This window comes from Cylas formicarius, unplaced genomic scaffold (assembly GCF_029955315.1).
Source record: "Cylas formicarius isolate icCylForm1 unplaced genomic scaffold, icCylForm1.1 PGA_scaffold_9__14_contigs__length_23061073, whole genome shotgun sequence".
Classification (NCBI taxonomy): Eukaryota; Metazoa; Arthropoda; class Insecta; order Coleoptera; family Brentidae; genus Cylas; species Cylas formicarius.
In genome coordinates, this window is record NW_026844365.1 from 4,974,499 (window position 1) to 4,999,619 (window position 25,121).

General features: G+C 34.3%; 1 protein-coding gene across 1 annotated transcript; it reads left to right on the forward strand.

Annotated features, from left to right (window-relative positions):
* Positions 1 to 1,347: 1,347 nt before the first annotated feature.
* On the forward strand, positions 1,348 to 24,516 carry LOC132707678 (prominin-1). The gene is made up of 21 exons (XM_060679602.1): positions 1,348 to 1,505; positions 2,863 to 3,095; positions 5,746 to 6,085; positions 9,234 to 9,421; positions 9,805 to 9,900; positions 11,354 to 11,556; positions 11,616 to 11,754; positions 12,430 to 12,600; positions 15,180 to 15,507; positions 15,563 to 15,737; positions 17,392 to 17,739; positions 20,811 to 20,969; positions 21,038 to 21,165; positions 22,599 to 22,655; positions 22,706 to 22,759; positions 22,830 to 22,868; positions 23,096 to 23,134; positions 23,193 to 23,270; positions 23,333 to 23,377; positions 23,810 to 23,857; positions 23,986 to 24,516. The coding sequence occupies exons 1-21, from the start codon at positions 1,348 to 1,350 to the stop codon at positions 24,011 to 24,013; spliced, it is 3,054 nt and encodes a 1,017-aa protein (XP_060535585.1). The 3' UTR covers positions 24,014 to 24,516.
* The last annotated feature ends 605 nt before the right edge of the window (positions 24,517 to 25,121 follow it).

Sequence of the window (25,121 nt, forward strand, 5' to 3'; positions counted from 1 at the left end):
CTATAAAAACTAATGTAACATTGTGTCGCCTAATCTTAAAAACTTACCTTTTAGCCAATTGAAAATAAAACTGAAAAACTAGTAATGTGGTAAAGGCGGTTCCTCTCATGGCGGGAAAATTTGAATTCGCGTGAATGTTCGGGTGTGTTCTGGTTGGCGCGGGGAAATTTTAAAAATTTCATGGAGGGATATGTTTAATAAATATCAGTGTGTGTACAGCAACCTTTTAAGTTAAATTCTCGGAGTTTGACCCAATAATATATATTTCATTTCATTTAAACCTACGTTGTTCAAGATATAGGAACTATCATACATAATTTCAACGAATCAACATTTACAATTCTAGGACAATCAGTTTTTAAAACGTTCCGCGGAAAAGTTTCTTTAATCGCGTTTGACATAAATAATATCCACTTCTTCATCAACAATATTCTTCAGAAGTATATGCTGGATATCTCGTTAATTTTTTTCATCGCCATTTCGCAGATAACGATGATGCTTCTCCAAATATTGTATTTGTGTTCTGTAACACTCATTCAAATCGTTGAAACGTTTAGAGGGTTTAAAAAGACAATGACTCAATTCGTTAGCATGCAGCATTGTTAATCCTTTGACAATCATAACTTTGCAAATCTACACAACTTCATCCTAACTCTGTCTGAAGGCAAATTATAACTATAATAAATAATTCTAAATAACCAAAATTAGCCACTTAACATGAAGTTTGTTTCCTTTTTTTCTCAAGATATTTTCAATTAAATATATCCCAAGATGTTTTTCTTTCTGTATTTCAAATTCACGAAGACCACCTGAAATATCTTCACCTTTGAAATCATGTAGCAAATATAATGTTGGATTTGTAAACTTGACTGTCTTGATACTAAAAATTTAATTCGAGCAGATTGAAGTATACTTATTTTGGCAGACTTCAATTTTAGATTTAGATCGCAATTTTCACGTATGTGTAAACATTCTCGAGCAGAGATTTCATTTTTCATTCAACTCTCGATTGAAATCTTGCATTTTGTATGCTCAATAATTATTGTCTCAATGTTTTGTCATATTGGACGTAACATTTGTTGTATGAATGTACCCATAGTAAATAAATTCAATTCAAAGGTCAAACTAGACTTTATAACACCTACAAATTGGTTAGTAAATATCAGATATTGATAAAAATGCGAAAAAAATATGTATTTATTTTCCGATGCGGCTTAAGTAGAAGCGGAAGTCCCCCTCTGTACTTTAAGGAAGCCGTACATAGACAAAATGAAGTGATTCATGTCGCCCCAAATAAAAAGCTAATCCATTCCGACTAGCATTTCCCTCAGTCAGTCGCGTCTAATAATGAATTTTTCGTGGTTTTTCGTATTTTGCGGAGGTATCCTCATCGGCATAGATTACGCCTTATTGGAGGCGATGATGGAGCAAACATGTAACGGGACATTGTGGTGGTTTGGAATAAATAAAACCGGATGTGTGACGGGAAGTACATCTGTGACAAGGTACATACATAAATTGGAAATGCTTCTCTTATACAGTGTGTGTGCAATATAAGGATGGGTACAGGGTCAGTTAAATTAGGAAAGTTTTAAAGCACTTTATGAGAAATTTTTAAGGTGACATATTGCGTATTTTCATGATTAGATAAAGCATGCATTCTCAGAGTCACAAAAGCAAAGTAAGTTTTTATTTACTATGTTTTGACAGTCCCATTGATCGCATATTCTGAACTAGTATCAGTAACATCGTATGTAGCATATTGTTAAGTACACCTGATGTGATGGATTGAAAACCTTCTGAACCTAGGAGTTAGATCTCGCAATCGTGCAGGCGAGGAGACCATTATCCATTTGCCAGGCAATCCTCTTGAAAAAGGTATTCTCGAACAATTCTAGAATTGTGAGAGGGGGCCCTGCCCTATCTTTATGAAACCAAATATCGTTGACATGCGCCAGCAGTAAATTCTGTTCCTACTCTGATGACAACAAAATCCCCATTTATCGCTATTCGTTAAACTGCCAATAAAAACATTTGTTAATCGAAACATTTATTTTGTCAATATTTTATATTACAGCCATACTTGGAACCGGATAAAATTCTTAAAAACTTTTTTAATTTAACCAACCTCGTATCGCCTATCCTTATATTGGACACACTGTATAACTATAACTGTATAACGATTATATGCTTTTTAGAATAATTGTTGCAAAGGTGTTTTCGTTGTTTCCAAATGTTATTTCTAAGGATGTGCTGCACGCACTTGAATATAGTTGCGATTAGTAACTCATAATTTTTATTTCATTATTCATTATTTTATTTTTTGATTTTTTAGAAAATGTCATTATAGATTTCTTCAGGCTTCGCTACACTTATTTAATATCTTAATCTTAATACTTTAAACAATGCGCCTTGCTTATTTTGATCAAGTTTGACGTATTTTAACCAAAACAAACTTACAGAGGGCTGCACCCAGTAACAGATTACAAAAAAGTTACAAACAATAAATACGCACCTAAACCACATATGCATTAGTTAGAACTTTTATCTCTAATTTCCGAAATATAAGTAGAAATTACATTTTATCCAGCATTTTTGTACGAAGATTTACAGATCATACTTAGAAATAAATAGTTATTTTAAAAGTGTCATTTATTTTTCAAAAAAAGAGCGAACATGTGGTGAAAAAAGAAAAATAATTTTTACCGAAAAAAAATGGGAATGTGGAAAAATCTTTGATTTTTAATAAACACCGAGTATATCACAAACAAAGCAATCCTCCAGGGATCATTATCTTATTATGTAACACCCTGTATAACGACCAATATTAGATAAATTAATAACAAATAACAAATGATATAGTTTCAGTTTGCTGACCGCGCGTTTATCCACTACCCCCGTTCCAACTAACATCGAAGTCACCACTAACCTACAAATCCAATCGAACAAAGAAACTAGTTCTGGGTTAGAATTCTTGGATGTTCCCGAGGGCGATGATATGCGAATTCAGGAACTGAAACTAGAAGAGAAATACCCTTTATTTGAATTATTTTCGACATTGGTTAGTTACTTACAACCATCCGAATTTCCATCAGGTTCGTATAGGTTAACCCTTTTGCTAACGAATAGTGTAATGTGGTAGAATTCCTGTGATTCACAGCTTAAATGATGCAGCCGCTATGACAACAACTAACTGGTCTGAATGTTTCTTTACTTATTGAAATTAAATAATAATAATTAAAATATATTTTTTAAAATTTCTGAGAAAAAATTAATTATTACTCATCACAGAAATGGATACACCCAAACAGACAATGAAAATGGTAAATAAATGTCCGTCAACTGTTCGGCATATCATTGAGCGTTACTGTAACGAAAATAGGGTGGAGAATACGTCAAGGTTAGCTCCAAATAACATCTTCAATGAACGTGAGGAAGATGGATTGTAAGAGAGGTATCGAATTATAATAATTTACATAGTCGGACTGCCAGAAATAAACCTTTCATTAGCCGAAGAAATAGACGCGTGAGATTGGCATTCGCTAGAGGGCATATCGATAAAGATTTGAACTTCTGGAATTCAGTAATATTTGCCGGGGAGACCAAAATATATTTGATTCCGATGGAAAAATATCAGTATGGAGAAAGCCTAAGGAAGAATTAAAATTGAAAAACGTAAAAGCTACGGTAAAGCACGGTGGTGGTGGAGTGACGTTATGGGTCTCATTGAAGGAAATATGAACCAATATGTGTATTTGGATATATTAAGGCAGCATCTGGCTGCTAGTGCCCAAAAATTAAATATGGATAACAACTATCAGTAATTTTTCTCTATTGATTTGGTTATATTTTGTTTTGTATCATTTAAACTGTGACGGTAATATTGTTTATAATTTAATTAATTCTTTATTGTTAACTAAGTGAGGCATATTTAATACAAAAATGAATTCATCCTTTTTTAGGAGGCTCTTTACTAACCTAATTTCAATAAGTTTTTTTTTCAAATAAATAAAGAGACATTTAGTCCAGTTAGTTTTTGTTATAGCGACTGCATCAGTTGACAAAGCGTGTATATTTAAAGATTTTGGTAATTGCCAATATGCGTCAATGTCAATATTAAAAAACTGTGTGTACACACATTAATTGGCTAATGTCAAATTGTTTATTAGGTACTTATAATGGCTTCGTCAATTTAGATGAAGGTGATTGTCAATTTTTCTTTATAGAAAATATTGACGATTGACAGAATGTTAAAAATTAATCGGTGAAGTCACAGGACAGGACCGATTTGAATCAACAAGTTGCTGATTCGGTTTATCAAGATAGGCTTGGCTGACAGGGCTGCTTCCCAAAAAAATCTCGAAATTGGTACCCTTCAAGTATTACTGAACTACAAATTTTCTTCGAGAGCGTAGGTGTAGGGCACCCCAGTGCTTGTAATGTTCCGCTTCCTGGCACGAATAATGTAAGGGTGACCCTTATACACAGCGCTTCCGGTATAGTTCTTGGAAAAATAATGCAAACAAGTAGACAACCACTCCTGGCCTTCAGAGTTTTGGCGTTTCACAGTAAAACTAAGAAAATGTAACATAAGTTTCAATAGGTGCGCGTCAGATGGCGCAATTAAAAAATATGCAACATTCAATACTCCAATGCGCTTTGTTGACATAATATTAACGGAGAACTTATGATCGTTTTGGTTTGAGTGTATTCGATGAATAATCATTAATTTATTATAAATTGTGTTTCTAGGATCTAAAATAAATTTGACAATATGTTTATACTACATTTATTTGTATTTATTTTATAGCGATATATTATACATCTTAAGTTTTACAATTGTGCCCTTTGAATATTAGAAATTAATCAGTGTTTAAACTGTATACTTCCACTGATGGAAGTATACAGCTTTCTTTTAAGCAAATTATCATAATACTTTATTTTACTTATCATTTGGATGATGTATTTGCTTCTCAATTATCCCTTTTAATAATTTTTTTCGCAAAACAAATGGTTAAATAGTGGTAGTCATTGTGTAATTAGAGTTAGGTATTTAACGGCTTTATAGTAGGTGTATGTTCTAAGCCTCGTAGAAACTTTTAAATATAATGTTAATTTCTGAAAAGTAGAGCAGAGAAAAAATAATTGTAAGTATTGATAAATAAAACAAACTTTTAAATTTTAAACAACTGTTGTTATGTTGTATGTAATTCACTAATTTAAAAATATTAAACTTTTTTTTCTCTTATTTCATGACGCTCTGAATGTTCCAAGGCAGTAATAAAACTTTATTATTTCATCACTTTTGTACGAAAACGCCGAAAATATATGGTTTTAGTTATGGGTTTTAGTTTAATTCGCAAATTTTTGAAGAATAAATCAAGTCAGAGCTTCTGACAAAAATATTGAGAAAAAATCAGAGAAACAAGTCAGAATATCTGATGTTTTTCACAAATTTGCCTGTAATTTAATAACTATATTTTATTTTGGGCGTCAATTTTGTGGTTATTTTGTTAGAATTTAAAATAAGAAAACCAAGCAATCTGGAACTACGACTAAATAAAGAAGTATAGAACCAGAACTTAGCAACGGAACATAATTTAAATAAATATCCAAGAGAAAAAATTCTCATTTTTTCATGGTGAATTTTAATTACCTGTTTGCGCGTATGTATTGTTCTAGACGACAGTCTGAAATTCTAGATTGCCCTTTATCCATTAATCTTTCACCGAGTTATTTTTCCAGATTTACTTAGGCAAATACTTCAGTTTGAAACACCAATTCCTGAACTGGCATATCAGGTACTCTTTTCATTAAATTGGCAAAGCTTGCTCCACTGGTTACAAGAAATACGTCCTGCAAAGTGCATTTTGCGTTTTCAGATTATCAAGCTCGATAAGGTTTCGTTTAGCTTTATATTATTCTGGGGAATGGTCTCTCTTTGTTTACCATTCTCCGTTTTAATATACTTTTGCTTCGCAATGGACACGGGGCGATTTAACGACAGATTATTAAACAACGACAGGAAAAACACGATAAAGAAGAGCTGTGGATACCTGCTGCACATTTTCCTCGTATTGCTGCTGTGAGTTAAATTTTATGGTGGATATTTTTTGATATTCACTCATTCATTAAGTTAATTAAGAAGAGGTACATTACGAGGGTTACCTTATATATTTCTGAATTTGTAATAAAAAACTATAAGCTACCAACAAATATGACTTTACTATTTCTCAATATATTCACCCTGATGATCAATTCACTTTTGCATTCGACAAAACCAATCCCATATCGATTCCGGCACCTCCAAAACATACTTTTTAAACGCATCAATCGCTTCTTCTGTATGTATATGAAATAAAAGAATTGAATAGGTGCTAAATCAGGACTATATGGCGGATGGCTCATCAAATCAACGTTTTTTATGCTCAAAAAGTTCTTTGTTTGCACTGATCGGTGAAAACTAGCATTGTCGTCGTGGAGAGTGATTCGTCTTTGGCGGTTGGTTTTTCTAATTACTTCAAAGACTTTCGTCAAGCAAATGGTTGTGTACCACTCAACTTTTGTTGGCTTTATTTTATTTTGAAAGTCCCACACAGTCAACTGCTGCTAACTTTCAGATTCATATGCACGGATACATGACATCACCTGTCACGATATCATAGACGTCTTTGGAAGCACCGTGATCGTATTTTTTTAGCATTTCTTTAGACCAAATGTTCATGCAAAATAGGATGTATTCTGGTCCCACTGATGCCCAACGGTACTTCAATCTCATTGTACAACCACCGATTTTGGACAACCTTCACGAAATCCATGCTTGAGAAAACCACGACCATGACTGAAGTGCAAAAACCAGCGATAAACAATAGTCCTAGACGGTGTTTTAACACCAATTGTCGAATTCAGTTCATCGATGCATTGTTGTTGAGTTGAGGTCTAAAGTTGTAAAAAAATATTCAACGAAAATGTTCCCGATTAAGTTTCATTATTAACCGTCATAATTTTTTTTAATTTATACCAAAAAACACAAACAACACTGTTTTGCCAAAACTTAACTGAGTAAACCTAACCCCAAAATGTCAAACTTCCTTATAAAAACGTTAGTCGCCAGATGGCAGGACTAGTTTAAGAAATCCCGAAATATAAAAGGCAGCCCTCGTAATACAGTGTGTCCCACGTAAGGATGGGATAACATGGGGATACCGAAAACTGCATGAGATACAGGATCGTTTAAATTAGGAAAGTTTCAAGTTTTAAATAATTTTATGAGAAATTTAAATCTGCCTGTAAAATTATTCCAGCGTGAATCATCCCTAAGAAACTTGAGAAAATATAAAAGGTCTTGTCTACGACATTAGCACATACTCCTATAGGAGCTATATTGAATACTTTCACTATTAGATAGTTCACGCTTTGAATGATATATCACATGATGCATTTATCAACATTTTTAGGATCAGAAAAACAAAATTTTATTTATTTTTTATAGTAGGCCATGATCGCTGTCAACAGACATTGAGAAAAACAAAAATTGACATTTTGATGCATACCAAACATTTTGCTACTCTGAATTACATTTTTCCTTAAAAATTGTCTATTTGACGCCAATATAATTATTATTTATCGACTGCAGTTGCTATCTTTAACACATTCAAATGTTAAAATTAATAAAAACTAAAAGTGCAGATTATCTATTTTGACATGACAGTTGTTTCGACAACACCGTGTCTTTATCAAATGTAATATTTACAAACTACCTGCTACTATATATACCGAAAAATGACCATAAAACCTTAATTAAAGTTGTTGTGGGAATTTATGTTCAATAAAGGAGAGGTATTTAAATCTAATTGATCGTTAAGCAATACATTTGAACGTCTCATTTTGTTAATCTCCATGGCTTATAATAAATTCAATTTTCTACTTTTTGTGGCTGTATGTAATATATCAAACTTGTCGTCAAAAACGTATTTTTCTGTGTTCAAGTGTGTAGCATAATTAGAATCTAGACTATTGTTTTTAAACGCTCTTTTCTGTTCATTAATGCGTGTCTTGAAGGATCTACCTGTTTGTCCAATATACATTTTAGGACAAGATTCGCATTTCAACCTGTAGACACCTGATTTTTGAAATTTTTGGACATTTCGTTTTATTGTTTTTTAAATATCTTCCTATTATGTTGTTAGTTCTGAAAGCTATTTTTAAACCACATTTTGACAAATGTTTTGAAACTTTTTCACTCGGTTCTCCTATGTATGTAATTGTTTTAAATTGTTCGTGTTCTGTATTAGGTTTTGGATAAATAGAGTTTACTGTTGTCTGGATTTGTTTTAATTTATAAGTTTATCTATAATGGACGGATTGTTCGTGAAAATCTGAACTTTTAGTTCTTATTTATTTTGATAATTGGATTTTCATCAAGTAAAAGCCACCTCAGTTCAACATTCAAATGTATTTATGTATTTACACCTTTGAATACACACAGAATAAAGCCAAATTGAGTATTATTTATTTGAAATTAATTTTTGTTGTGAATGAGGGTGTGACTGAATTTTAGAAAGTTGATTTCAGCCAGATTGATGTTATTAAATCTAAGCGTTTCCCATCCATTTTTGTAAGTAATTTTCTGTATATTTTCAACAAAATATTCAAATTAGAGAACGGTAGTTTTGAAATTGCCATTTATAAACCTTCTGGGTTCCTCCTGCATCGATTGTTGATGAATCAGATTTGCTGATGTTTCGCCAATAATCCTGATGGTTTCTCCCGAGCTTAATTGAAACTTGTATGCTGAAACTGGTATGCACTGTACCCGCTTGTCTACTGTTTGAGGGAGGTAAAGCTAAAGGAGAGAGAGGATGGAGTTAAATACCCCCCGTTTTACCCGGATTAACGATTTTTCCTGCATCTATCATCAGAATCTGTTTTCCCGATATGTCCGATTGTTGGGAGAATATTAGAGCGCTGTTACCTCAGAAGACTATTTCATAACAAAAAAGAGCTACTAAAATAATAGACGCGCCTCCTTCAAGCAGTATGTAGCAAGGTACCGAATATGATGTTCGCCAGTTGCAGTTGATCTCTCAAAGATTATTGGAAAAATGTCAGCAACACATTAGAGTTGCCCGTGGAAGTTTCATTGAAAAATCGCTTTGATGTTAATTCTCAGACTACAAATTTTTCCGTTGTGAACGGCGCAAGCCGCTTGTGAATCGAAACCTGGATTTAAGGTGTCCGATGATCTTCATAATGGCTGCCAACGAGCAAATATCTCGGTCTTTAACCAAATCTCCAGAGATAGTGGGGATCATCTACGAGGATTTATACACCTTCATAAGAAATTCGCACATGCAAATCTCATTTGTGGCGACATCTTCAACGGATATTGCCATCGAGGCGATACGAAAAGATTTAGATGGTAAGTACGAGCAATTTTTGCTTATTCTGGTGGGTATTCTTTTTGGTAAATGGAAAAATAAGGGGTTTGGGGAGGAGATCAGAGACGGGAGAAAGTCTCGCTATAACAAAATGTAGAGGTATTGAAATGCAGACATTCATGAAAGAAAAGAAAAATATATTCATAGATATATGAATATATTTTTATATATGAATGAATATATATTCATAGATATATGAATGATTTAAAAACTGCGATCGCAGTTTTTAAATGAACAAGTTATAGATGCATGGAATTGCTATAATAATTAAGTAAATATGTTCGCGAAGTTGCTCAGTCAAGTGGAGGTACTTAAATTGATGGCTTCAAAGTAGCAGATTTAACGATCGATCTGCTTTCCACAGAGATCGATCGGTTGGTGGGCGTAACTTATCAGCAAGAGATGGCGTCGGAAACTGGAATGGACGTAGAGCTTCCAAACCTAGAGCGCTTACAAATCGGTAAGGACTTTGGAGCCGCATTTCACTTATCTTACAGTGAGAAGCGGTTTTCGCAATCGTGTGCTACTTTTTTGTGATGGCTTAAACGAAATTTCCCCTGACCGTTTCGTCCTTAAGATGCAGATCATTTTTCAAAACGTTAAGATTTAACGTTCTCCATAGAATCCAGAATAAGTATACGGGGTCAGGTCGAAAGTTTATTGGAGCCTATGTAACTTCTTTAATGCAATATTCTGAGTAATAATAATTATAATAATAACGTTTATTTGCCATATAAATTCAAAGGAGAACATAATCTAGAAATACTTATTTCACATTATATATTAAGCAAAATGAGTTATAATCTATTATTAAGCGACATAAAAGGGGACATGAAATAGATCCCTGAGGAACGCCACAGAGTACATCTCCAACAGATGGTACGACACTCTTAATCTCCAATTAATACTATCACTGTATGTAACAGCAGTTGATGATTTTATTCATCGAAAGCTTTAGAGTAGTGCAACAGCACTAAAGAAGTGGCTTTTCCAGAATCTCTAAGAAAATCCTTTCCTAACAACCGACTGCAAATTCTCGAAAATGTTAATATCTAGGTGATCCATATTTTTTTGAAATATTTTGCACTGTTATACTGATCAGCTTGAGGATCTAATTTTGTTGATAGAGATAAAGAGTTATGATTTTCCGCTATGCCATAACCAGATAAAAAAAATCTAGTGAGCTGCTGTCACTTCTTAAGGCGTTTCTTAATATGGTGAGTTGCGCTAATCCAGAAATGGCAAATATGCATGTCAGATATGGGTGTGCAAACGGGAATTCCTTTCAGAAATCAAAATTAAATTATTTTTATTATGTTAACTGTTTGGCAGCACCAACAAAATTGTATTTCTGAAATATATTTTTTTCGATATGCAATGCTTACATTTAATTTTTTTATTTGAAAACTGTAAGTTTCTTGAAAAAATTGCAGGAGTTAAACAAGTTTCTAGCAAACCCGTCGATCGAAATTTATTTCTTTCCATTTCGTTGAGTACTTTTTTATTCAAATTTAGCAACGAATATTGGAGGTAGTCTAATTCAATTCGGTCCATTTTATTTTAAAAATAATAGAAAACTGTACAGAAAGTGTGTTTTTCTGATAGTAATACTCCATTTATATTTTATTATTCTCTCTATTTATCAGTAAGACATCATGTCATACATATTAGCATATATCATATCATTTAACTCAGCTTCAGGGTCTTCATTACCTGTATAACGAAGAACCTCAAAGAAAAAAGTAAACAGTACAAGAGATAGTAAAGAAGGGGAGAATAAGAAACTAGGATCTGAATAGGCACTGCAAGTAAGCTTTGTGTCTGTTGGGGAAATGGGCAGCGAAAATTCTGTTTACCACATTTTTGCATGGTAGAGTCAGATACCCAGCACTACATCATTAATATCTCTATAGAAACCGCTTCTGCTGCCTCAATTGCTTTGGATCTCTTGAGAGATTGCGAGGCTGCCGGAAAAGCTGCAGAGGTACTGAAAACTCAGCTAAAAGATATCGCCTTCCGCCTCATGGTTCTGAAGCAGCAGTGCTCCATGAGAGATAGCGCGCTGTGCCAGACGCTGCAGTTTACTGGGTACGAGGTGTCTTTACCGCTCGATAATGTAAGTGAATTGGCGAAGCCGGCCTGGCCTTGAAATAGGCTATATATCTCTACTGATAGATAACCTACGACGACAAGGTGTTGCAACTACAACGCCTGTATAACGAAGGAGATTTCAACCAGAGCATCGAATATACGCGAAGAAGTTTTTCCTCGATTCCAGAAGACGTTGCCTTCCATGCAGCTCAATTCGTTGCAGGTAATTTTTCATTCATAGACCTATTCAAAGTTTTAACTTATTTAGCACTAGCCTAGTCAGAATAAAAAGTAACTGCTTCTTCTCCTAGACGTTCGCCTTGATTTTGTATCGTGCTCCTGCGGACCTCTCTGGAACTCTCGAGAAGCTATAGACCGCCGATAGGATAGCTTCTCACATTCTTAGGAAACTCTGTATAACATATCTGAGGAAAAATAATTTTTCTTTTCGTTAACCACAGGTTGGACGAAAATATTAACGAAATGAAAAATTTTCGTCTCGGAAAATTTCGGTTGCAATAGTTTACAAAATTTAATCAGCCACGACATCAGAATATAATAAAATTAAATATTTAAATGAAAAAAAAAAATGACTTGCAAACGGGTTCGATCTCGAGTTCTTCCCAGTCTCAGGCGACGCCCTGTTTATGGCCAGTATTCCACCCGCTACGACGTATAATCCTCTTTACTGAAGTCCCTATAGTTTTAAAGACGTTCTTTAGAAATATTTTATTTAGACAATGAAACTCAAATACAGATTTTTTTCCACCTATTCGATTAATTAAACTCATAACCGCATTAATGAGGGATATACGACGTAAAACCGTCAAAAAATGGAGACTCTGTACATCATCCTTATAATCAATCCGTTATATCGATAAATATTATGAATTTGCAGATATGAAATCGTTGTTGAGTAAGAAGCGAACACAGATTTTCCATTCGACGCACGATCTTGACGTTTTGGTCCGGTCGATATCCCAAGAAATCAAATCATACGAGGAGGCCGCGTTTTTGCTAGCTCAAAAGGCTCTCGATTGGGATACATGGCGTTGGATTGTTGGCTTAGGTACGTCTCATGGTAATATCGCTTTATTGACCCAAACAGGTTTAAATTTTTCGCCCCGTTCAGCGATCATATGATAATCTTTAAAAAACAGTAATAGAAAGGAACAGTAGAAAGGAAAATTACGCATAACGAGACTTAGTCTGGACCCTTCGTTGGTTGTAACATGCCCTTGATTAACAATATAACAATATTGACTTGCAAATTAAAAGCGCACTTCGGTGAGAGCATCAAAAAATGTCTTCTTCGGTGCGTTGTGTACACCTGGTAGTAGCTAAAAAGTCCAAAAACACTATAATCCATAATCATACATTAAAGGACTTGCTAAAATAGTCAGCTTTATTTCCATTACAAGCTCTGAGTATGACAGTTTTAATGATAACAAAAAAGTAAAAGAAGTTGTTGGGATGCATAGACTAAAAACAACAAATAGATAATCAGCACAACGCCGTGGTGTGGCAAACGAAAGGGGACCTATTCAGTATTCGTTTGCCTTATCGATTTCTCCAAGGCGTTTGATAAGGTTCAACATGGAGACAATGGAGGCTTTATCTGATATAAAATTAGACGACAGAGATTTACAAATAATTTATTTTTAATTATTTTGGGGACAAACAGCATATCCCAACATCGATGGAAGAAGACTGGGATGCGTACTATACCACACTATGCACATAATGCTTCTTTAGCATCAAACACGTTAATATGGGTTACATGAAACAAGTGCGGTAAACGGCATTTGATTCACGGGTTTATTTGACACGAGCGGAGCGAGTGTTTAATAAACGAGTGAGTTAAAAAGTTTACCGAACGTGTTGCATACTATACTTTTTCTACGACCGTTAGTTTTTGGGTACATTTTCGCAAAACACGAATACATTTACTGACATGACTGTCAGAATTGACAAATGTCAAAATTCAAAGCGTGGGAAATATCTCCGAAAACATCCGATTGTTCCCAAATCCGTCCTGACGTGGTAAAGTGTATGTATTTTACAGACGGGCGTAGAAAAAGTTGTTTTGATCACAGCTTAGTAAAATGTGACTTAGGAAGCGTCCGTACAAGACCCCTGCTATAACCAAACCACTAGATTAAACATGTGATGCGATTGAAGAATATAAAGTCCTTAGAAAAGCGTATTTCAATCACCAATTTTGAGTTAATCCTAATGAATTTTGGCGTTCCTTCCGTTGGATCAATATTCAATTATCTTTCAATGTTTCTTTGATGCGCGCGCTTTGATTTACCGCCATACTAATAGTATAAAAATACTTACCGTCTGGAAAATATTTTTAATTATTAATTTAACAAACTAAACTTTTTATTATTATTTTATAAGCGAAGTTTCTAATTATATTAAAGGAAATAAACAATCAAATTTCCAAAACACACAAAAACAATTACACATATTTGTTCATGATATGTTTTTCGCTTATTCTTTGTAACAAAAGAACCTCATTGCATAGTAAGTAATTTTCTTTTGCCCGTTCTGTCACCCAATTAAAAGAATTTGTAATATCATTGATGTCATCCAACGTTTTTTCATTTTCTTCAACTTATTCTCACACCCAAGGCAAGTTGCATTATCTACTAAGAAAGGGGCATTTATGGGAAGGTTTTTAGTGTTGAGTTGCTGAAATCTAAATCTAATCTAATGAATCAATTATATATTTGTTCAGGCAAATAGCAATTTCAACAACACGATTTTTAAATACACTTCAAAATCCGTATCCCGCGGTGTGTTTCAAATGTCGTTTACCATACATCAAATCAATTACAAATATTTCAGGTCCATTGTTTAATCAATTTTAATCAAATTTGGAAGTACATCGTTTAATTGTCGTCGCTCCAAGAACCAAGAAAACACTGTTTCGTCGATTTCTTGATTCGCTTCATCTCTGTTTGATTCACTTACGTTTTGGATGCATATTCTTCTAAATGTTCTTTATTTTTTTTATTCGACATGTTGTAGATCTAATAACGAAATTGAAATTCTCTTTTTCTTCCGATTCACATTTTATGGTCGAATTTAAACTACAAAAACATGAATTAATTTACACATCCTAACAGAATGCAAGCAAGTATTCTATTTAACAGAAATTCAATTCAATACGGGCAGCACAAAACACAAACATATTCCAATAACAGATTTTTTGACAATTTGAGGTTATGTTGTTGTGAACACGTGATTTTACTTCTTAAATGACCTAAACATAACAAAGAATATTTATTATCACCACCTATTTTGTCTTAATGACAATGCGAAAAGGATAACAGAAGACAGCATATATGTCTAAGACTAAATATATGTCGATCAACGATGCGAAGAACGAAGCGAAGAGGGCTCCACTCTTTCGCTGCCATATCTTTTCGGTTCTACTTTATGACTTGGAATTTTAAACCTTGACAGAAGCCACCACAAAGTAATTATAATTCTGGATAGGACAAAGAAGAAGACTTAAGAATGTGCTCTGTCACAACTAACTTAACTCATTTCTTATATTACCTATTATGTAATATTGTGCATAATTTCTTAGGGTGTAACTCCTTATGGGCTTCAAATAAATACATATTTTTCCAGGAGTAGCAGTAACATTAAGCATAATATGGGGATTGTTTTTATGCGGAGCACCTTGCGGATGCGGTTTCGTATCTAAAACCGTCACGGTATTGAAGTGTGGATTAACGCTGGCAAGTACCTCTTGCCTTCTGATGTGGCTGTTGGGAAGCCTCTCGCTACTCATCGGAAGTAACAGTCAGCTTTTGGTTTGCCTACCATTTTACGATCACCCCCGGTATAATTCTCTAAGTCAATTGTATGATGCCGGCGGAGTCTTTTACCCAGAATCCGGCCTTTTCGGACGCTTTATCAAAGGCAGCGACGACTTGCAAGTTGCCAACGTTCTAAAGTAAGCCGCGAAATCGGAAGGGTTCGAATTTGACATGTCAGTTGTGTTGAAACAGAGCTTGCCAAAGGGAACACGCGGCGTATGCGACGTTTGGCATCGAGGATCGAATTAATCTCGAAAAAAATCTCAACTTCAAAGGATGGAACGACATGGAAACATTGCTTTACAACTTCACATCGTCCGAAAGCCATTACGAAATTCTGAGTCCGGCCCTGCAAGTGAATCTCCATGTAAGTATAGTTGTGATAAGCGGGATTACAAGGGATCTCTGACTGAATGTTGCGTATCGGATATACGCGGGGCTTTCCAAAAGTATGATATATTTATAAATAAATAATATGAATATGTAAGTATGTTTATGAACCATTAAAAGAGAATAAGGCTTGAATCGTTTCACAATAAAAAAAATCGATTCTTATCAGTAAATTCCAGAGTGTTTCACGTATGCACTTCATTAAATTCTTATTTTTTCCACGATAAGTATATATTGATTTCAAAATTTAAAAGACCCTCTGGAATTTAGTGTTAAGAATAGAAAATTTCTGTTGCCAAACCTTTCAAGTTCTGTTGAAAGGGTTTATTTTTTCGTTCGGCTTGATAGTTTCTTTTTCAAAGGAGCTTTGTGGTAGAGCATGATTGCTTATAAAAACAAATTTAAACTTTGGAAGACTTTTATTGCAATAATTAGTTAAATAGTGGAAATACGAAGGAAAACAATAAAATTTTGTTTGTTTATTATTTTTATATAAATTTATTGACAAACTTCCGTCATATCAAACACGTTAAAATCTTAATTGACAAAACAGGTGTCCCTAACCGAAATCCCATTTCAATTCGGAAGTGCGTTTTTTTCAAACCTTTAACCTATAACTTTGAAATTGTCAATATTAATGTTGAAAATACCTATTTGATTTTAACATTGTGGCATCCGACGCTAGCAGTGTTGTTTGTTAATTTCCCAAGAGAATCTTGGCATCGGAAGTGATCCTGAATCCTGAAAACGATTTCGAGCTTCATTTGCATTTATTCTACTGTGACTTCGTTATCACGATATGTTAGCGCATCTATGAGTGACTGTGGGCTACTGGACTTTCCTTGGAAAGAAATAGAAAAGAGCAAATAGCATTACCTCATATAATGGACAATTAAAAAAAGACAGTACCTGCCACAACCCTCCGCTACACAATGCGTCACACATTTTGCTCACCTATTTCGGTTGCCGACTAGAAGACGCGCGACTTTCTTTGCAAGCGCACCAAGGTATACGGCGTCAACCAAAGTTGGCCCACTGCCAACCTACTGCGATTTAGTCAGAAAAGTTATCACGTGACTCAAACTGACTTACCATTTCGTGGTCTCGATGTGTCGGTCCACTATCCAGAAGTGTCTTGTATTGACTTAAGCTTTGGTTTAGTTTTTCTTGTTCTCGACTGGTGCAAACTTTGCTATTGCAACGACATTTAGGTACATCATAAATCATCTCACTCCGACATTAGATGAAATGTTAAGTTTTTAATTTAATCACTGGTTAATACAGGGTTTACCACCGCGACAGTCCATCAGAAGTTGTGAAACTTGGTGTACGATGATAATTGACGCAGACGTACAAGTTCAAAATATTTTTGCTGTTGCAATGTTGCCGAGTCTACCCGAAACCAGTGGTAACATTAAAATTTCAATTGTAACAAAAGAAATTAATTTTTATTATTAATGTATTTCTTTTAAAAGTGTACATTCATTCGCTATCGACTTTGAAAGTGTTCGTCTTTCCATGAAAATGTCACACTTTATCGAAGATGGGTCTCAAACTGTATATACAAGCTCGGTAGCAATGATAGCAGGAAACTTTTCACTCCACCCTCGTATGTTAAAAATAACTTGCAGATCCTCTCCTCGATAACGTCAACTAACTTCTCCGCTCATCGATTGGAATTCAGCACCGGCGTAACGAAAAAGGACGTTGGTTCTTTCGCCGACCAGATAAACACCGTAGCTAGGCAGTTGAGCGACCCAGTCGTGGCCAGAAAGTTCGATAATTTGGCCTTCGACCTCAGGAAAATCGTTGACGACGAGCTTCGAACGGTGTCCCAGATCCGCGGTCGCATTCTGTACAAACTGACCAACCTGGAGGTCATTCTGTCGCCCCTGAACAGACATGTGAAGCAGTCACTGTCGCATCTCAAAAGTATCCAGTTCTTTATCGACAGCCGCGGATGGCAAACCGCTCAAAAGGTGAGTCCCACGTAGGAATAGAAAGAGACACGAGTGACGCGACAAATTGGGTGTAGAGTTCGCACAACCATATACCGTTTTCGGAATGAGTTTAAGACCCAACTGTGGAAGGAGTTGTTCTTTTCAGCACGTGTACCACAAGCCAGGGCCGTATTTAACATGTTAGCCGACAGAAATTTTCTTTGATTAAACCGTTATATTTACCCATTGGATATTAAAAACACATTAGAAAGACTCTGAAATATTTTCCTAGGAAAGATAATTGATTTTTAATAAATGATTTCCCAGTTTTCTATTGGCCGATTTGTGGGGGCTTGTGAAATCAGAATATGCTGTCTTGCTGATATTCAATTCATATATATTTAATTACAATTTATTTCTTACCAAATACTAACATTATTCGATTGTGTTTGTCATTTGCGATGTCCGCGTTGTGGTCTAATAGTCGTTGATGATGAACATCCCTCAAATTCTAATGGATCAAATTGTTGCCAATATTATAATCGCAGAAAATAGAACCATAACATTAACGTCCGAGAAGTAGAAAAAATACCTGCGTCTAGTTGAGAAAAATGTGTAGAACATGTTATCGAAGATGAAAATGTTTACAGAATAGTGCCAGAATTATTTATTGATGTAGAGGACGAGTCCAGTGACGACAGTGATTATTTTGATGTAGAATAACTTTTTTTTATAAATATTCTGACACTGTTTTATAGCTAAATTAACTCCTTCATTTATGTTTATACTAAACAATTTAAAGTAAGAATGCAATTTTTCTAGACTAATAATAATCGAGGAATCTCACCGATGACACTCTACACAAATCCGTCAGCTTTCAGCATTTATATTCACGAAGTACCGAAGTGCGGTCTATTTATTGAGTGTTACGAAAATTCGTTTCTTTCTTATTCATATCCAACTTGTATCCTCTGTTCTGAATGCAGCAGAGTTATAAATCTTTATTCTTCATATCCTATGCACGATTCCTAACCACCAAGAGCAACACCAATTACACTAGCATATCCTGGACATAAAATATTTGTGTTCTCTACTAAATTTGTTTCTTTTTTTTGGTAGGCAAATATTTTTTTTATCACGTGCGGTACATTTCTTATTTTCCCGAGCTTCATAATGTTGTTGATGTTCAGTTCTCACCAACAAATCCCCCCTCCCCCCTACTTTGTGAGAACATCGTCATCATCATCTCCTAACCATCTCGCGTGGCATTTATCTGTGGTTAGTTTTGGTTAGGCTTGTTAGATTAAAAAAAAACTGAATTCCTTGTCGTACCCATTGGTCGGTGGTGGCTTACTAGTTTCAATCACTCATGAAGACATGTATGCTGACGTTTTCGAAGACTACCAGATACCAGATATTCTGTTTAAAATAATGACTTCATTCATTCATTGACTTGCTGAAAAAAGAGCTCCTGGAGATTATAGTTGTAAGTAAACCTCAAAACGAAATATGACGGTACTTCTCCTTCCGCCATATCATTGTCCCCGTAGAATTAGTAGGAGAGCAAGTAAACAGGCTTGTAGGAAAACATGACACCACATTCAAAATGAGGAACTTCGAAAGAGGGAATCGAAGATGTATAGATACAAATAATAGAAAGAATGTGCCAATGATGACCTACAAATACTATTAGAATTGTTTAATCGAAGTCAACCACCTCAAGGTTGCCGATCCTAAACTTGTCGACGAAAAAAGTGTCAATTTATGGGTTATGGTGACGTTGGTAAGCTAACAAACGAACAAAGCAGCATGCCTAAGTAACCATTAGCAAAACAAATACTGAGAGTAGAAACGAAAGCCAGAATCTATGAAACAACGATTAGACCAATCATGGCGTATGCAGCAACAACATTAAGCAGATGCCGGATCCAATAAAAATGAAGGTAATACGCAAAATTGCTGGACAGAGAGAGAAGCGTGCAACATAAATAACATTAACAAATGAATATTACGAAAAAAAAAAACGGAATGGAACGACTAGGTCAATCGCATTCAAGAATGCCAGGCCAGTTTTGCTAAATTGAAGGTAGTCTGGACTCTAATTACTATAGTTCATGTTACAATTCCAAACATTTTTTTAAATAATAATATTTATTTAATTTCTTTATTTTCCTATTATTCTTATTTTTATATCGGTTTTAAGTGACTCAATCTTAGAATAATAATAATTATTATTATTATTCTAGAAAACTACCTGCAGTGATGCCAAACTTTTCTTTCAATTGCATTAAAATTAGTGTGATCCTATTTTAGGAACCATTCCAGGTAAAAACTGAAATACATAATTTATCTGAAACTCTCATGAGAATTTATCTGAAGTCTACGATATAATTTTTAAATTGTCCATTAATTATTAAGATCTTTTAGTGAGTGATATTTTATGAGTTTAAGATACACGTTTGGTGTGGTACAATTTCTAATTTTTTTCATTAGTTTTTTTGAATTGCAGACCAATCCTCGTTAACATTTAAACCTAATGTTTGGATATGCATGATGAGGTAGATTGAGATGGACAAATTCAATATTTGAGTTGAAGTTTTTTTGTAATACTTACAAAAACCCGCAGAGACTGACGGTGAAACTGGCGCCCTCTAGGAGCAACGCCCAAATAAGTTTCAACCGCCAATTTTTATTATGATACCATAAAATGTTTCTCAATTAATGAGAAAATTCAGAATAAAATTTAAACCATTCGAAGCCACCCAGTTTCAATGTTGCTCATTCTTTATGAATCACCCTGTATAATTACAAATGAATTGCTTCTGTGGATGATTGCTTGTTTAAAAAAAGGTTAGCTGTTTAAATAAATTGTTTGAAGATGAAGATGAAGTGCTGAAGGTTCATGTTAGAATGGATTCAGAAATAAATTATTTTTAAAATGTTTGGAAGATATGGTAAATGTTGGTACATGATTACAGCACCCAACAAAATTATTTCTCTAAAATAATCTGTTTTTTGCAATGCTTTATACTTTATACTTTTTGTATTTGGAAACTGTAAGTTTTATGTAAAAAAAACGTGATTATCATTTATCATTTTTATCATTCCAGGTTAGAGGTCAATTCGTCAAAAGGATTGAAAACCATTTGGAAAAGCTTTATACGTACGTGAGCACTAAAATCAACAAAGACGTAGGAAAATGTCGTCCGCTTTGGGACATTTTCCACGCTTCAAGATTTTTCTTGTGCAAACTTATTGTGGACCCAATGGTAGATATATATATTAAACTAATCGTTTTTGGGCGCAGAAGCGAAAGTTTTCGACATTTTTATTTCAGAATGGTATAGCGGTTTGCAGCGTTTTTGTCATTTTCATTTTCGTCGGCATCGCACCGATCGTCATCAAATTGATCAAGCTATACAGGAAAGAACGAGATGAAAGTATCTCGACCCCAATTTCGCGTGAGTGAGTGTTTTTATTATTTTATTGTTGATAATTTTTTACATTTGTAGTCAAAAAATTATTTTTCTAAAAAAAAGTATGGCTATTATTGATTGGCCAGAGGTTTTGTCCCTCCGTTTTCCATAAACCAAATAAACCGAGGATATGTAAATATAAATATATAAAAACTGGAAGAAAACCTGAAATCAGATATAAAACAATACAAAATCTCCAGAAATTCTGCGACTGCATTAATTAAAATTAACAAAATAACAAAAATCTCAATTGCCCTATCACAGAGACTCAGCTGATTTTTATGCAAAGTTTAGTCCACAGCAGTCGGAGCAGATGGCTTGCTTGGTTATTGACATTTTCTAATCTGATCTGGTTTATGAGACACCCCGTATATTACATTTTTCTTTCAGGCACTAAATTTTGCAATATAACAGCAATATATGGATGATTCTGTTTTAACTGTAAATAATTAGTAATCTAATAATGAAATTTTGGTAATTATGAGATGATCATGAACATATTTCATCATGTTTTTTATATAATAAAATTTGCTGTTCAGAGAAAACCAACAATATAGCAGCTAAATGTCATGTCATATTAATTTCTAAAATTTATCTACAAATTCTTAATTTGTTTTTGTCCCAATTAATGATTTAAATTAATCAAATCATAAATTCTTATTAAATTTGAATTTATATGACTCGAGCGCCATCTACCTTGAGATTTATGAAACGTCAGTGAAAGTACGTCATCTGAGTATTGATTGCAAACATGAAGTTGATTAAATATTTATATGATTTTTGAACTACAATTTATTTTATGTCAGTACCGCCCATAGATGAGTCAGTACCGTGCAGTAAAATAATATGCATAAAATAATTTTAAAATCTCAGAAATTTTAAGTAAAAAAGTAACAGTTAGGAACTACCCACCCACACCCCATCAGAATATTTCTGCACATTACATCTCATTCGTCGCATACTTTGCTATATTTCAGATATTGACGTACTACCAATTACTGTTCATATAAGATTTCTTTCTCTATACTAACCAAAACTAAAACTCAAAACTAACCAAAATGCTTTGACGGGATTGTTTTCCACCATCCAACACTAACCAAAACTATCGGCTCATTAGTATGGCCAGCTTTGTAACGAGAGACCAGGTATTATTACTTTGGGTTCTTGATTCTTAATTCTTTTTATAATATCCAGTAAAGCTCTTTACAGTTGTTTTCAATGCTCTAGGACTGTTCTTTCACCTTTCAGAAACATTACTGACTCCTCACTTGAGACAATCTATGCTCTGGCTTTATATACATTGTTCAATTATGTTAACTAACCGTTACCGAGCACCAACTAAAAAGGAGAGTAGTTGCTCTCCTATCCAAGATCTTCTCCCAGAGATTCAAATATACTGCACATGTTATTGTTATTTTTCAGTTCATCCGATGGTTTACTTATCGAGGACGAGGCCATATGGACGACGCCTCCTCAACAGTGAGCCGTCGTATCAATATTATGCGTTTAATATTTTTATAAATTTGCAGATCGCCCCTACAACCAGTACACGCTCTCGAATGGTCTATCCCAGCGTTACCTAGGTATTTGTCTTGAAACACAGATTATAAAATATAATATATAAACAAATGCCTAACTATGAAATTTCTTCAGTATGCACATTCAGGAACCGATAATTCCAAGCCCTCCCAGGTAAAAGGGGTAACTGCAGTAGCGCTGTGGCATTATAATTAAAATAATAAAACCCAAAACTACTATTAATATGATTAAAAATCCATTAACATGGGCAGTTTAAATTAGTAGTAGTGAAAACTTGTCACCATTCTGTTTGCACTTACTTTTAAAACGGTTTTAAAAGTGCAAACCGAAATTGTGACTTCCTCACTGACTGACTTGTATTCGACTGTTTTCGTGTTTAGGCCGCCCTCAACAGTGTCGAGGCGTATATCAGCGGTCAGGTAAATAAGTTCGTTAGAGCTTTCCAGAGCCGTGTCAAAACATTCAATTTTTTTTAAGAATTCCGCAGATTCCTTTTGTCTCCAGGATGAAATCTCCAAAACTAGCCGATATGGCCACCACCGTGGCAGGGATCAGGTTTGACTAGTGTAAGACTCTTTAATAACAAAAAACGGTAATTTTGCTTTGGTTCTTCGCAGGAGGAACCTCCCAAAAGTATCGAGGACGAGGGCTCCACGAAGAGGGTATGATTTAATATCTAAGGCTCAAATTATACCTTGCTGTTCTCGAAATGTTTGAACTATTAACATACTTAATTTTTCAAAGAAACTTCCACCAGGTGATCTTACTGATGTTTGGTCAAATATATTGCTCTCTTCTTTAGAGCCTGGTGTGGAACTTTAAAAAACCTGGAGAGAGGGGGGTTTAATTGATGAAATGTCTCCTGGTTTATGTTGTTAGGATGATAGATGAGTATTTTTGTCTTATCTCATAAAATGTGGTGGTTTCCTGTTGAAATTCTGGTGTTTTTTAATCTGGTTGATATTTTTCTACCTGTTTCTTCGCCACACGTGCGGACATCTGCTGTGTCGGAAGGAATTTTATATTCAACCGATCGTTTTCGATATTTGATAAGTTAACAAAACGAAAGTTGTTTTTTTTTCTTTCCTTTTCAGTGGACACGAGTCATTAAAACTAATTGAACCGATTCACTGGAAATCCGGGTAAGTAATTATTACCACTTAACGTAAATATAGTATCAATCAGACTGTTCTTTGTGTGACATTGGAACGGAATATATATAGTTTTTATTCCCAGTTATATCTAATTAAGAATAATATGTGTGTTCCAGATCCACAACACCAGGAAGTTGGATATGAATTACTGTTAGTGGAAAAATCTAGTTTAAAAAAAATCAAAATAAACTGAAAAGAATTTGAAGACTTTCTTTCTTCTGTTGGGAATTAGTTTTATTATTAGCTAACGAAAAAAATGAAGTCAATGAAACTAAGTAACCAGAGTTAGAATCATTTGGTTTGTACCAAAAAGTATAAGATAGAGGGAAGGACGCATATACTGTTACGAATGACATCTATTATTTATGTCCAAGTACTAAAGTACTGTCATGGCGGTTTAGAGTAGTGCGTCACACTGAAAATACTACAGTAGCTTGTAGCTTATTATATTTTAATCAAAAAAAAAAATTAAAACTATTTCGACATAATTTTTTTTTTTCACATTTCGCCTTTGAAAGTTTGAATTGAATTGTTTTCAGGACTGGACACAATCACTAGAGGCGTTAAAACTCGTGTAGGCCACTAATGGGAGCTTTTCCCTCTATCTTATACTCTTTGGTTTGTACATTAGGGGAGACCGCGGCTAGTTGTCTAGTTAGACTAAATGTAAATACTGCCTGTAATAATCGTTAGATGTCGCCAATATTAGGTCGAGCGAAGCTTATGAATACTGTTCTGTCATCATATACTTTAAATAAATATTTTTATTCTAACTTTTTACGAATTTCCAGTCGCAAAGTTCGGATTGCTTTTGAATAATATTTTGTAGAAATAACGTATAGGGACTATAGTTTACTATTTTATTTTATCATTTACGTGACGCTAGTCCACCAGCATATTGAGTTCTGAGGAGGTGAGGAAAAAAAGAAATAAAGAAAAAAAGGAAAAAAAGAAATAAAGAAAGGTCCAGCTAAGAAAGGAAAGTCTAAAAAAAAAGAGAGAAGGAGTCAAAGATGGCCGCAGATTTCTCTTCAATGAAAATCGTTCGAAACCATCTACTTTACTTGAGAAATCTTATTCTATGTCAGAAGACCATACAAGCTGCTCAGCATGCGATAAGCACGATAATGAAAACACTTCTGAGGATTGGGTGCAATGTATTTTTTGTTTTTGTCAACTGCAATTCAAATGATGATTTAATCTTCATGTGTTCCAAATGAACTATTTCTGTACTTGCTACACATTTGTATTT

What these genes read in the sequence shown, in the direction of transcription:
- LOC132707678 (XM_060679602.1), top strand. Translation starts at nt 1,348, where the DNA reads ATGAATTTTTCGTGGTTTTTCGTATTTTGCGGAGGTATCCTCATCGGC. An exon ending in ATTTTCCTCGTATTGCTGCT is followed by an intron (nt 6,086 to 9,233) that starts GTGAGTTAAATT and finishes CCTGGATTTAAG; the next exon opens with GTGTCCGATGATCTTCATAA. An exon ending in ATAATTCCAAGCCCTCCCAG is followed by an intron (nt 22,869 to 23,095) that starts GTAAAAGGGGTA and finishes TTTCGTGTTTAG; the next exon opens with GCCGCCCTCAACAGTGTCGA.